This window comes from Pempheris klunzingeri, chromosome 9 (assembly GCF_042242105.1).
Source record: "Pempheris klunzingeri isolate RE-2024b chromosome 9, fPemKlu1.hap1, whole genome shotgun sequence".
In the NCBI taxonomy this organism is placed as follows: Eukaryota; Metazoa; Chordata; class Actinopteri; order Acropomatiformes; family Pempheridae; genus Pempheris; species Pempheris klunzingeri.
In genome coordinates, this window is record NC_092020.1 from 28,058,558 (window position 1) to 28,074,253 (window position 15,696).

The 15,696-nt window shown below is 43.4% G+C and overlaps 1 protein-coding gene across 1 annotated transcript in view; it reads right to left on the bottom strand.

The window, feature by feature from the left end:
* mgat4b (alpha-1,3-mannosyl-glycoprotein 4-beta-N-acetylglucosaminyltransferase B) overlaps window positions 1-14,976 on the bottom strand; it is a 97,660-nt gene extending 82,684 nt beyond the window's left edge. Inside the window, exon 1 of the mRNA XM_070837224.1 lies at window positions 14,697-14,976. Within this exon, the coding sequence (XP_070693325.1) occupies window positions 14,697-14,793 (97 nt within the window). The 5' untranslated portion in view covers window positions 14,794-14,976. The remainder of the gene's footprint in view (window positions 1-14,696) is intronic.
* Between the last annotated feature and the right edge of the window lie 720 nt (window positions 14,977-15,696).

Here is a 15,696-nt window from a genome sequence, read left to right on the forward strand (position 1 = left end):
CACACACACACACACACAATAAAAGACAAACACACGCACACACACACACACACACACACACACACAATAAAAGACAAACACACGCACACACACACACACACACACACACGCACACACACACACACACAATAAAAGACAAACACACGCACACACACATGCTGTCCATTTGCCTGGACAGTCCCATTACTCATTTACAGTAAATGACTGGGCAGGGCTGAACACACACACACACACACACACACACAGGGTTTCTGGTAGACAGATGGTTCCCTCTGTGTGAGGAAGCTGATCTGATTCAGTACAGAGATGCCCCGTCACCTCCTGATACACCCCCTCTTCCTCCTCCTTCTCCTCTTCATCCTTCTATGGTCTGAATCTGATTTTGAACGTTCCGGCTGCGGTCCGGTTTTGCTCCATCCTCACCACGGTTTTAAAACTCACCGGGGCCGTTTCAGACAGGCTGCGTTTCTTCTTCTGCTGCTTTAAATGTGTCTCTAACAGGATCAAACAGGCCACGTTTCTTCTTCTGCTGCTTTAAATGTGTCTCTTGGATGTACTTCCTGCTTCGTTGTGCTGCAGCTACAGACAGCAGCTAAAGTCACAGTCAGAGTGTTTCTCCATCCCATATGAACCTCTGGTGCCCCCCCCCCCCCCCCCCCCCCATTAGAGAACAATACTGATGTGCTGCTGGAATATACCACTGGGGGCTTTTATTTTGAAAACTGAGCTGATTCTCTTTGCTGTTTGTTTATCTAGCTTCCTGTCATCTGCTCTGAGCTGGTTGAAAAGTAGAATTGGCGCATATCTTTAGCGGAGCGCCGCTTCTGGGACGCCCCCGGTGGGTTTTAGCCTTAATACAGGTTGGATTTAGAGACGCTGGCACAGGTTGTTGCCTTCAGGTGACTTTCATTTGCCAGAACATCTCACTATGATACATACCTGTTCAGTGTGTTTGCATAAAACCAAACCAGGTTTAGCTCCACCAGACTGGACCAGACTGGACTGGACCCTGATGTCCAAATATGTTGATGGTGAATAAATTGTTTGAGATAAACTGAATGATGAAGAGAAAATCCTCCTCCTGAAGCTAAATAAACTGTTTCAAACTTTCTTGGATCGGCTGGAAACTTCATGGCCACAAAGCTGAATACTTTTGTTTTTTATTTTTTTGCCGTAAATTTATGCACTTTGGGTTCAAATGTGTGTTGTTTTTTTTTTACAGAACAAGCTACAAATCAGAGGCATCAAACTCTCACATTTAAAAAAAACTGCACCCAGCAGACGTTTAACATTTCCACCTGATAAATGACTTCATTGATCGCTGATAAAAGGCCTTTAGTTAATTTGGTCTTTGATGATTTTCGCTCCCCGTTGGTGTTAATCAGCTCTGAGCTGCACAAACAAAGAAGTGAGCGTCCGCGAATAGAAGCAGAACAAGGGGTCAAAGGTCACGTCCAAAAACATAAAATCACACACAGTCACATGCTGAAGGCAGTGGGTCACATGTTGTCCTCCTGATACCTCTGGCACACGCACACACACACACACACACACACACATAGCTTACTCAACATATCACAGTGTCAGCACATCGCCTCCAACCAAACACTCATCAGCATTGTTACTACACAGACAGAAAGTGTGTGTGTTTGTGTGTGTGTGTGTGTGTGTGTGTGTGTGTGTGTGTGGATGTGTGACAGAGGTAATCTGTAGTTCAGGGTCCCACACACACACACACACACACTGCAAAACTGTCAGGTTAACAGAGCAGCTGGAGATAAACGACTGCAGCCGTCCGTCAGTCTGCAGCTGAATCAGACTCATCAGGATAAAATAAAACACACACACACACACACGTCACTAGAACATCTGACACCCGCAGAGATGCTGTTTGTTCTCCTATAAACGAACCTCTGAAGGCTTGTTTTTTACGGCTGCACATAAAAGTTAAAACTTTCACAATCAGTCTCTGACCTCAGACCAGAGTCCACTCAAAAAACTGGGGATTTAATTTTTCAAACACGAGTTAGGAATGTCCCACTTTAGCAGGTTTATGGTGAAACTTGCCGACTTTAAATCATTACTGGCAAGCAAATGGTAATTTTTGTGGTTGCTTTTATGTCCCTTGAATGTTAAAACCATGAATGCGCCCTGTTGTTTGGGAAAAACTTTGTTGAAATCCATTTTGCATTTTCTGCTTTTTTTCTCATGAGGGAACATAACTGACGCCGTCAGTGTCCTGCCTCTGTGGCGCTCTGTAATCGCCTGCTAACACAGAAATAAAGACAATACAACAACACGACCACCTCTGGATCACAGCAGACACAGAATCACAGCGAAAACGGCCATAAAGCAAAATAAAAACCGCTTAATGAGGCTTTAAACTGACTCTGGTTCAGCTTCTACACAGTTAACACACTCACACTTGTGTAAAGAGGTCGTCCATTAAGTCAGGGATAATGTACAGTGAGCGGCAGCCATTACTGCGAAACCCCGACACGGTGATACGGGAATCAGCTGAACATTATCCCGTCAAACTGTGATTCGTACTACTGAGCTCACTGAGAATCAACAGTCGCTGTGTAATTACTGCACATTATCTTGCTTATTGCACAACTTTGTACTAATGAAATCGACAATTTGACACAAAATACTGACGTAAAAACGATTTTTATCAATTTAAAAGGGATTTTATTGCTTCTGCTATCAGCATGGGGTCCATAGCAACGGTCTGTTATACAGAAATAAGTAGAATCGACCAATCAGAAGCAAGTATTCAACAAAGCCGTGAAATCGAACACCTCATTGGGCATTACCCTGCATAAAACATAAAACAATTAATTCATGTTTTCCATGTGTCATAACTGTAACAGGGTCTGACTAATACCTGGAACAATTATCACCCCATTACTTTCCTATGCAATGGAAACATCGTTCACTGCCTCCAGTTAATAGGACGAACCTTAGATACAAATATTTCTGGCTTTATAACCTCAGAGCAGATTCTCATTTCTTCTCATAAAAGTATGACTTTAAATTCATAAAATCAGAGTTGTTTCTCAAAAATATTACCCCAGCTCCCAGAGGCTGACTGTAAAACTGTGAATCAATCCTTTAATATTAATAATATCACCCACTTAATTAACTAAATCTTAAGTGTTAAAGCTAAAATGTCTTTAGTTGACGACATTATGATGAGAAGTACTAAAAACACCGTCTATATTTCCTTCTTCTTGATAAAATATTGACCTTTTTCTCCAGTATTTCTAAGTGCCTGTCTTGTTTTCACAGTTTTAGGACCCCGTTGATTGATTGGTTGTATTTTATAGACGTATTAGCGTGTTGCCAAGAAACCAAAGCTGTTTCCTGAACACACCAGGGAGCTCACATGATTGTAAATCTAAAACGTAAAGGCTGTTTCCGTTTAGAGACAAATCACGCTCTCATTAAATCATCCGATCAGTCGCTTCATCCCCAGTTTCCCTCTAAGCGAAGCTCAGTTAATGAAGGAGACTTTTTAAGAAGCAGACGAGGTCTGAAACACTAGAGCGAGTCCTTCAGATGGTTTCTCTCTCTGCCTGTTGTGTGTCTGAGTGCAACCCGACCTCCCAGAGCTCACATCAAATATTCATCAGCTCCTTTCACAGCGTCTTGGACTCTCCAGGAAACACACACACACACACACACACAGTCTTGTGTTTCTGTGGGTGCTCGCATGTCTTTGTATAGTTATGGGAACACAATTTGGTTTTACACCTGCATTATGAGGACATTCCTGCATTGTGAGGACACTCTGGTCGGCACTCACAACTTCAGAGGGCAAGACTTTGTTTTAAGGTTAAAGTTAAGGTTAAGGGTTGGGGGGGTTAGGTATTAGGTTCGGATGGTTAAGGTTAGGAAAGAGGGGAAGGAATGCATTACGTCAGCGAGTGTCCTCACAACTAGAAACTAGAGCAGCAGAAAGACAGGAATGTGTGTGTGTGTGTGTGTGTGTCAACACTATGATCTCATTACTGTTCAACTGAATATTATCCCATTATTCAAGGATTCAAGGAACTTTATTTGTCATACCAACACACGTTTACACATGGGGAGGTATGAAATTACGTTCTCAGGTCCCGTTTTAAGCCAGATAAATATCAAATAACAAATAAAATATAGAAAATAGAGGTCCTCTATAAAATAAAATAGAAGTACTTGGTGCAGGTAGGTGTGTGGGATCTACAGAGCACCACCAGAGTTCAGCAGTCTGACAGCTTCTGGAAAGATGCTGTTCCTCAGCCTGGTGGTCTTACTGTATCATTAATTATGTTCCATAACTAATGATTAAACAATAATTTATCATGTATGATGAAAAGATGATAATTAAAATGTATTGATACTCAGTAGAACATAACTAGGTACATTTTCTTAAAGGGTAATTCTGGTGTTTTCAAATATGGGCCGTGTTTAGACTTGTGCTGGTGTCTGACTGACTGGTAGGTAGTAAAAGTGTTGGAACTGGTCCAGTAGATCACCTCAGCCAGCAGACACCAAACGGGCTGCAATGGCTGCAACGTGATCCTTTGGGACAACTGCACCTGATCACAGTAGGTCCACTAAAAGAGCTTGTTTGATCCACTGACAGGCTCAGAGTGTTATTCTAAGTGTGTGACAGCATCATGGAAAGGATCCCTACAGAGAGAGACCTGGAAGATCCTTTTGGTTTAACCACAAACAGCACACACACCAGACTACATTCACTAAAACAGGGATTTTACCTCACAGTACCTTTCAGTACAATTTTAAGGTACTTGTGCCTGAGTGAAATAATAATGTGAATGAATACAGACAAAATCTAAGTAAAACACAAAACTGGGAAATAATGAAAAGTTAATCAATGACTTAGTTATTCTTTAACTGTATACAAACTTCCTCAGGAACAATAAAGATTTGAATAATTGACTGAACTCATGAACTTCTTCTGCTGCGACGAAGAAAGGGAGCACATCACGAGTGGAGGCGGGGGTCTGGGTAAAAATTAACTTTGTAGATGGATTTAGTACAACACACACACACACACACACACACACACACACGGCCTGAAAACCACCCGCGGGACAGCAGTAACAGCTCGTACCATGACAACAGCCTGCAGGAGTGTGAGTGTGTGTTGATGGGGGGTTATTTAGGGGGAATAAGGCGATCCAACCCCTGTGGCGAGGGCAGCAGCGAAGGTCAAAGACAGGGTGTGTGTGTGTGTGTGTGTGTGTGTGTGTGTGGCGGGATGACTGCTGCAGGTTTTAGCGTCATGCTGCCAAATGTGAGATTGTACAGCAGCGTATTAAGGCCATTTGTAGGTGAAAATAAATAAATATAATTACAGAGGTGGGGGAGGGGAGTCATCTTCTGATATTTAGAAAAATAAAACTTTTTGTGATTAAAGTTAAACAAACACACACACGTGACCGCCAGAGACGCTGTTTGTTCTTCTATATATAAAAGTTAAAACAGACCAGACTCCACTCAAAAAACTGAGGATTTTAATCTTTAAACTTGATCTTTAAAGACGTCCCACACGAGTTTCCATGGAGACGACGACGGCTCCACTTCAATTATAGGTGTGAAACTGTTATTAGGTAAGATATCACCAATTACCACACACACACACACAGAGCAGGATATCTTTACCTCTGAACAGGATATTAATAACCATCTCAACATTTCTGTTTAATTTCTTCTACAAGAAGTTTTAATTAGTGTTAAAGGGATTTTTTTTAAATTCTTTGTCTAATAGCTGATAAATTATAGACTCTCCTCAAAGACAGCAGGTCCAACTCCACAGTAACACATCTCAACAAACACTGAGCTGAAACTATCAGATGATTAATTAGACCACCAGCAAAAAACTGGTTCAAGTAGGAGCTGCTCTTCACCTGTAAACGTGATGATGAGGAGGAGCGATGACGATGCTGGTGCTGCGAGGTGAAACGCACACACACCACTAAATGTATAAAAAGTGTGCAAATGTGTAAAGAAATACGTATAAATGTGTATGAATGAGTAACAAATGTGGAGAAATTAGTGAAAATGTATAAAACATGTGTATAAATGTAAAAACGTGAAAAAATTATAAATTGTGTATATAAAAATATATATGACACATCTACAAATGTGTAAAAAAAAACAACATATAAATATATAAAATGTGTCCACTGTAACTGTGCATGAATATAAAAGTGTAAAAATATATAAAAAATGTGTCTAATTGTTTAACATTTTATATAAAAGTCGACCCATGATGTTCATAATAATGAAAATGTAGATAAATACGTTTATTTAGTGTTATACCTCATGGTTTAGGTGCATATTGTTGAAATAATAAACTTAAAAGTGTGAATTTACGTTCCAGGTCGTGGTGCGAGTTATTAATCTGTTCCAACAATTATTCAATTTTGTGTTTCTTGATTCAGATTTTCCAGCAGGGACGATCAAAGCCGACAGCTGAAGGAATTATAGTCTGTAATAACACACTCACACACACACACACACACTCACATACTCACACACACACACACACACACACACTCTCACACTCTCTCACACACACACACACACACACACTCAGCTACAGTCATTACCAGTGTGACCGACACCTCAAACAGAAGCTTCTGTAACATGGATCACATAGTTAATCTGGAGCTCACATTACACACTGACACACACACTCACACACACACACACACACACACACACACACACACACACACACACACACACACACAGGCTCTCGGTTTCCGTCGTATTGACCAAACTGTCAAAGATCGTCTCACGTTACCAGACAAAACCCAGAGGAGGGAAAAGTGAAGAGAGGGAGAAGACAAAGACGGGAAAGACTCAGAGGAGGAAGACAAAGATGAAGACAAGAGGAGGGAGGAGAGAAAGAGGAGAGGAGGTGAAAAGAGAGGGGGGGGGACCAAAGCAGCAAAGAGATAAAAAAAATAAAAAAGAGGAGGGTAAAAGAGGGAATGAAGATGGAGGGATGAGAGGAAGAGGAGGTGAGATGAGGGGAAAAGTTCAGGGAGGTGAGGAGGACAAAACAAAACCAGACGAAAGATGAGAGAGAGAAAACAGACACGTTACACTCCTTCTCATGTCGGCGTATAATAGTGTAGAAACGACACAATGTGTAGAAATCAGTAGCAAATAAAAGTGTACAAATGTAAATGTGTAAGAATGTGTAAAGAATTTCTATAAGCTTGTATGAATCTATAAACAAGTGAGTTAATGTGTAGAAATGTGTGGAGCCTCTAAAAGTGAATAAGACGTGCAGAAATGTGTATAAAATGTGGAAAGAAAGGTGTATAAATGTGAATAAATGAGCATGAATGTGTATAAATGTGCAAAAAAATTAGTAAAAAAGTGGATAAAATCAGTATAAATGCATAAAAAAATGAGTATATGTGTGAATAAAAGAGTATAAATGTGACTACATGTGTATAAACGTGTAAATAAACAGTATAAATGTGTATAAATGTTTCTATGAACGTGAACTCTGTATAACAAAGGGAAGAGGAGCCGAGTGAAGATCAATACTTCTCTCCGTCTCAGTCTCTCCCTTCTTCTTCTCTGGTTTCCTGACCAAAAACAACACAACTGAACCACTTTTTATTGTGCTAAACGTTCAGGTTTATCATTTTCCACCGTTTTAAAAGAAAAGGTTCAGTTAATCTGACATGAAGCCAAAGAACACAGACGGGCCCCACATGGACGCCTCACATCCGCCAAACCAGTTTTATTGCTAATACACAGCATCACATGACCAGTGGGGCAATCACATGACTAACTTTTATCCGTCTCCACCACCGTGTGAGTTAAAGTGAGTTTTATCTGTGTTAAGAGCTGCTTGTCCTGCTTTTATGAAACATGCTAACACCAACATATCAGCGTGTTCGGGAAAAGTAAAGCCACCAGGAGAGCAAGACCACACGTGGCTACAGTTATTTATTCAAATTTTATCAAATGTCCCTATTAAAAGTATGCCGAATTATCTATTATCAGCTGCTGTTTGCAGTGGGCCAGTGGATGTACAGATATCTATCACTGGATTACTGTGATACTAAAGGAAACTTAAAAACGTGAAGATTCTCAAGCAAGTTCTGCTGTGTCTCTTTTCTCTGATTTCTAAGTGGATTCGTGGACGTTTATTCTCAACGGTCGTCAGAGATAATGACCTCCCTTGAAAGTTTAAGTCACACGGATGAGATCTCAATGTGTGTTTCATGTGTTCAAACGGATGATGTGTTATAAAAAATGTAAATTAAAATGTAGTTTAAACCAAAACCAAACCTCTGACCACAAGACTGAGAGATCTGGTCGACATTTAGAACACAACAACTAAATCTGAGTTATCAGTGCTCTCTGATCTAAATGTTTTATTTCATGAGATATAAAGCTGGAGGGAAACGCTTAACACACACACACACAGGTTTATTTAAACCAGATCATAACGGAATAACAGACTTTGTGGATCGGTTCTAAGCAACAGAAGCAAAGTGGCACAGAGGAAAGTAAAACCAAGGTTATGACGGTTAAACAATGCCAGGCAGGATGTGTGTGTGTGTGTGTGTGTGTGTGTGTGACAGGAGGACAAGGCCAAGCATGTTCACTTCCAAGCTGAAAGAGGCCGATGCGTCATCTAATCGCTATGAGCGGTCTGCTGTTTGCATGTAATAAATCAATCTGTGTGTGTGTGTGTGTGTGTATGAGTGTGTTCACTGTCCTGTAAAGATGAACTTGCCGTTGCTCCAAAACAAAACTGTGGTAAAGATGTGAAAAAACGTGTCCTAAACGTACTAAATAAGTGCTAGTAATAGTAAAATCAGCAGAATGGCCCTTTAATACTGTGTGTTTGTACATCCAACATGGCCGCCGCCGCCGCTGACGGGACCACAACCAGCAAATCAGAGGGCCAGATTAACAGACGCTGACCTCTGACCTCACCGCTGTTAACATGACATCACTGCTGCAGTCTCAGGGTATGAATAAATCAAACGCACCCTCAGTGACTGAACTAATTTACCCTGAGTGCTACAACACACACACACACACACACACGGTCCTCCTGGTTAACTGCCATCAGCGTGTGAATCAATCTCCGCTCTGCAGCACAAACACGCCTTCGTCCGGAGAGGATGCAGAGGGGCATGATGGGAGTGACACTGAGAGGTGTGTGTGTGAGGTTTTGGAATCAAACGAACAGAAAATCTGCTGGTTTCCCACAAACACCCTGTGATACTGTAGTAGCATGTAGTACTCTGTGGTAAACTACAATTAGTTTAGTTTGTGGTCTGTGAGGTTAAAATCCCTGTTTTAGTGAATGTAGTCTGGTGTGTGTGCAGAGAGCGATATAACGGCTGTTTGTGGTTAAACCAAAAGGATCTTCCAGGTCTCTCTCTGTAGGGATCCTTTCCATGATGCTGTCACACACTTAGAATAACACTCTGAGCCTTTCAGTGGATCAAACAAGCTCTTTTAGTGGGAAGTATTGCTCTTGTTACATTGCTGTCTTCAAAGCCACCAGACTCCATTGACAAAAATAGCGATTTTACCTCGCAGAACACAGGAGCTGCTGGTCTGCTGCTGCCTCAGTCAGTTAGTTTGTATGTGTTAATGTGTGACTTTGGTGTTTTATGAGGTCAGTTCGACTGCTTGGTAGTGTGACTTTTGTTCAGATCTGAAGTAGCAGTAGACCGACAACTACAGTGTTCTGTGAGCCAAAATCCCTGTTTTTATGAATGCAGTCTGGTGTGTGTGCAGAGAGCGATATAACGGCTGTAGGGATCCTTTTCCATAATGCTGTCACACACTTCTGGCTGAGGTGATCTACTGCACCAGTTCCAACACTTTTACTACCTACCAGCCATTTAGACACCAAATTTTTGTATAAGAAGTTTACACACAGATTTAAAATGTGTGTTAACATTATAAAAAATGATTTAATACAATAAAACTATAAAAAACAGTGGAGTGAGGTCATTTAATTGATCCTCTCTAAGAGTGCTCACGTATATATTTTAATAACTGGCACATCTTTTCAGACATCTACATGCCTCCACACTGATTTTAATTTGTTCTCTTTTCTTTTCTTATGTTTTTATAGTCTGAAAATCTCACGAGCGCAGCTGGAAGTCAAATCATCGCGCTAAAACAACTGAAATTATACTGCATTATTTCTTCATCCTGCCAAACAGAACAAATACATAAACATGCACTTTAAAATAAAGTTATGTGATGATAAAGTCAGATAAACTGTGCAGCGAACAGCAGAAAAAAACAAGTTCATCCCGACAGAAAACATGTTTCTCATCTCCCAGACTTCAAATGTGAGTGTTGTGTTTTTGTCTCAGCGGTCTGGTGGAAGACGCTTGCAGGTGAAACTGAGCTGACGGCGTGCGGCTGTGAACACATCGGAGATGTTGGAGCTGAGCAGGCGAGTCTGGACCTGCCAGAGACCCCAGAAAACGCTCGCACACTGATCACACAGACGTTTCAGCCCTGAACACAACGAGGACGCAGACAGAAGCAGAGATCCCAGTCCAGAAACCGTACGAGTGTAAACAGACTGTGCAGGAGTCACATCTGGATCGAGCTCATCAGACGTCTCCTCGGATCTGCTCCGGTTCAAACGTTAGCATGTTTACACGCTAAGCTAAGATGGTGGACATAGTAAACATCGTTAGCTTATGATGCTATCGCTGTTATCCCTCTGCTCTCTAAACGCTGCTGCTTCTTCTTCTGGTGACGTCGTTTCTTGGAGGACCTTCTTCTTCTTCATGTCCCTAAAATGTGTCCAACCTCATCTAAAAGGTTCCAGAAGTCACTAAAGCAGAATGAGTGAGAAAAGACTTCAGACTGGGAGAAACATGGAGAAAATCCAGGAATCAGACATGTTGTTCATCAGAGGAGACTAAAGAAAGACAGAGAACATGTTGATCCAGAACAACAGTGGATGTAGAGACTGAATATTTAAAGACAACGTTCCTACAACACTTATCTACCATCTTAAACTTCTAAATATTCGTTGTTCTTTTTTTTTTTGTGGCCCGTTTGCTGTTTGACCTCCTGCTTTGACAGACTCAGAGTTTAGTTTCCCTTCGTTCATGAAGTGACGTCCTCTCTATCAGACACTCCAGCAGATGATCTGAATCAGTCTGCAGCAGTGATGAGTTTCCCTGCAGGTGGTTTACAAAATAAACTCTCCGTATGTGAAACGCCGGACCCGATGCGATCGACGGATGATTATCAGCTGAACTGACTGAATATTTCCTGCATGAGTCAGAAGGCGGAGGAGCCGGAAACATGAAGGGAACAAATAAAAGTCACAGCAGATATTAATCTAAAGTAAAGAAAATAAACCAGCATCCCCTTCTATCATCTGACTCCTCCCCACTGGTGTGTGCTGTGTTTTAAACTAAGTGTTCCCATTATAAAGAAGCTCCTGCATTTGGTTTCTCAGCTGAACTTTATGCAAAGTAGAAGATATTTTCATATTGCAACACAACATGAGCACCACCCCGCCCACCCAGTGTGACATGTATCACAAACCGAGCACCCCCTTTTCCCTAAAAGGCGCCGCTTGGTCTCCACCTGTGCGCCCCGGACACACGGAGCACAACAGACTGAGGCTCCAGACGTCATCTGTTCCACAACAGCTGCATCCCGCCCCCCCCTGCTGTGTGATGAATCGCAAACCAAGCGCTCCTTTTTAGCTGAGCAATGTGATCCGGCAGCAGAAAATTATTCACAACAACGAGCAGCTGCATAAATCTGCTCCAGAAAAAAGAAAAGCACGGAAGTGAAAAACCCTCTTCCTCATCCCACTACCTCCACCTCCCTCCCAGGCTTGTGAAGAGTCCCAAACCAAGCGCTCCCATGGACCTGAAACTGCAGCTGACAGCTGAGCCTGCAGCACCCCTGAGTGTAAACACCCACACGTTGTTCCTGCTTCATGCAAAACAACGAACGCTGCAACAAAAACACACAACAACTAAACGCAGGCCTATCACACGCCATGAATCAAGCGCTCCCTCACTGCTGGAGCGGCTGACAGCGAGGCCTGCAGGTAAGCTGAGCATCACTGGTTCCTGAGCAAAGGACAACAACAAAACCACACACCGTCTCCTCCCGTCAGGCCTGTTATGGGTCATAAATGAAGCACACCGTTCTCCACCTGACTCTCAGTCCAAACCTCACCCACAGCTGATCCCCTCCACTTAACAGCAAGAAAACACAAACTCACAAACAGATTCCGGCACAAAAAGGCTGCAGCGACTAACTCCCCCCCTCCACTGGTGTGTCATGCATCCAAAACCAAGCGCTCCCTTTTTTTTACCTGACTGTAAGCCCAAACTTTCCTCAGCGTCCTCACATCTTTCTGTTCGTGCACCAATGATTTCTTTTCCCCAGCAGACTGCCTCTCTGTCACCTCCCGCCTAGCATGTGAAGCATCCCAAACCAAGCGCTCCTTTCGTCACGTCTGGCGGCTGCTGTCCCTCCAATATGCAGACTGAGGTTTCGACTACACGCTGCGACACCTCCCCACGTTTCATCCCCTTTAGTTGGCTTGTGGTGCATCACAAAACAAGCGCTCCCTTGATTACTTCATCATCTGGAGATTTAAGTTCAGTTTTATAAACATCAAACACACCCCTCCCCTCCGCCTCTTCCATCTACACCCTGGCATGTAAGGTAACAACAAAACAAGCGCTCTCTTGATTTAGCTCATGAAACGCAGCATCCCTCCACATGCAAACTAACCCCTCCCCTCTTCCCCTTATCCATCTCACTCCCTACACATGAGCTGCACTGCAAACCAAGCGCTCCCTTTGCTCCCTTATTTTTATCTCACAACATCCATTACTCTTTTGGTCCTTTTCTGCTGGCACGAAAGGCCTCACAAACCAAGTGCTCCTCTGTCGTCAAATGTCTCCCTGCTCTACCTAGACCCTCTCCTCCCAGCTGACATGCACTGTATCACGAACCAAGCGCTCCCTCCTTTACCTCAGAGCCTGGAGCTTCCCCTTTACGTGCACATAAATCATGATGCTGACAGTGGAGATACTTCTAAATAAAGTAAACCCCACCCGTCTTCCCCCACTACACTTGCTCCCCTCACCTGGCCATGTGCAGCAAACCAAGCGCTCCCTTCAAGAGTGAGAGCTTAACCTCTTTTTGTCCTCCATCACAAAGTGCACCTCCAACTAAATCACCCCACTCCTCTTCTCTCTCCTACCTCCACCTGAACACCAAACTGGTATGCGGTGTATCACGAATCAAGCGCTCCTGTGATTACCTCCATATGAGGTGCTACAACATGATGCATTTTTCTTCTTATAGTCGAATCAAACCAACCCTTCCTCCATCTCCCACCTCTACCTGGATCCTGTCCCCTCATCTGGCATGTGAGGCATCACGAACCAAGCGCTCCCTTAAACAGCTCAAACCAGGACCTCCTCTCTTCCACTCACTCCTCCAGGTTGACCCACTCCTCTCAGCTGGCATGTGATGGATCATAAACCAAGCGCTCCTTTCAGAACCTGGAGGTTAAGTTCACATCCACAGGCACCGTTTCTCAAGTGGAGCTGCAACAAAATCAAACGCCCCCTCAGCACTTCCTCATCTGGGTCCAGACTCCTCAGCTGGCATGTGGTGCATCTTAAATCAAGCGCTTCCTTGATTATCTCAACCGGGGCTTCTCCTCGTGAGCAACATGTTCATCTAAATGCCCAGATGTGGCTGCAACAAAAATCAAACCAACCCCTCCTCCTTCTAGACCCTCTCCTCTTAGCTGACGTGCGGTATCACAAACCAAGCGCTCCCTTTCTACATGTCAGAGTTTCCCCCTTTTACCTGCCACAAAATCAAACCAACCCCTCCTCTCCCCTCAGCTGTGGTGCATCGCAAACCAAGCGCTCCCTTCGTGACCTCAGGAGTTGGAGATTCTCCTGCACAAGCATCCTGTGTGTGTGTGTGTGTGTGTGTGTTTTACTGCAACACACTAACTGAAACAAAATCAAACCACCCGCCTCCTCTCACCTCCTTCTCCGTGTCCCCTTTATTTGAGGCTCTGCAAATCAAGCACTCCCTTCATCACCTCACTGCTGGAGCTTCCCTCCACATGCAGAAGCATCTTGTGTTTTTTCTCTGCAAGAAAAAACAGCCTCCCTCCAACCCCCCCCCCACTCCCCACCCCCCTTCCTCCTCCTTACATCCCATTCCTCCCACCTATCTCCTCTGAGCTGGTGTGTAATGCATCACAAACCAAGCGCTCCCTGGACTTCCTCAATGCTGGAGCTTCCCTTCTCATCACCAGCATCATATGAGTGTTTTTATTCCTGCAACATAAAGTGGGGCTGCAACAAAATCAAACCCACCCACCCCTCCTTCATGTTACCCCTCTCCTCTCAGCTGGCATGTGCTATGTGTCAAACCGAGCGCCCCCTTTACCTCCAGCCCCTGTTCAGCCTGCAGCCGTCCCCTCTCATCATGTTCACGGCTTTTTTCTGCAACATCCAAAACACAAAACCGAGGAGCTGCATCAACACCGAGCCGACCTCTCTCCCCCTCTCTCTCCCCCTCCTCCTCTTCCTCACCCCGCGCGCGTGGAGCATGACACAAACAAACACACACCGGGTCGCACCGGCGGCGGGTCTTACCTCTGGAGCTGCTGAAGGCGGTGTACCAGGACAGGGAGACCAGCCCGCACAGCCCGAACAACAAGACCGTCAGGAAGGAGACATTTCGGAGCCTCATCTCCGGAGCCCCGGGAGCATGTCCGCACCGAGAGGGGGGAGGAGAGGGACGGAGGGAAGGATGGAGGGAGGGGGGAGGCAGGTAGAAAGAGAGAGAGAGAGAGAGAGAGAGAGAGAGAGAGACAGGTAGACAAGACGGAGAGAGAGACGGTGGGAGACGGAGAGGCGGGCGGAGCTGTTACCGTCTGAGCAGCAACGGCGAGACTGAGGAGGGAGGGAGAGAGAGGGAGACAGAGGGAGAGAGAGAGGGGCGGAGACTGAAACAGGTAGAGAGAGGAGGGGAGGGAGGGAGAAAGTAAAAATGTGTGTTAAAATATAAATTAAAAAAAAAAATCTAGATTTTATTGAAGTGAAATCAGGAAATTATAAATAAATCACATTTGGAGAAATGAACCAAAATAAAACAGCTTAGAAATAAAGATGTCAAAATAAATAAACACGTGATTAATGTTTGTTTTATTTTAATCAATGAATTCTTTTTTGCTTTTATTTCATTTCCTTATTTTATTTATTTTACTTAATTTATCATTTTATCTATTTGATTGTTTATTTGCTTCAATCAACTGATTAATTAATTAATTAATTAAGATTGTGCTTAAATTAAATTATGTCCTTTTATCTCGTATTTTTTTATGTCCTGCTGTAAACATGAGCCTGGTTTGTATTTTCATGTTATTTCGTAGAATATTTATATAATATTATATATATATTTAATATTTATATTAAGAAGCTTGATGGTTAAACTTTAGCGTGCTGAATAATTCCGCTCCACCTGATTGGTCAAACCAGCAGCGAACAGAGTTCTGATCCCTCCCCCTGGTTACTGTTGCTACGTAAGGCGACGGTTCCATTCTAGAACTCTTCCTCTGCAGTTTGCCATCAGGATGTTGTCACTGTGACACAA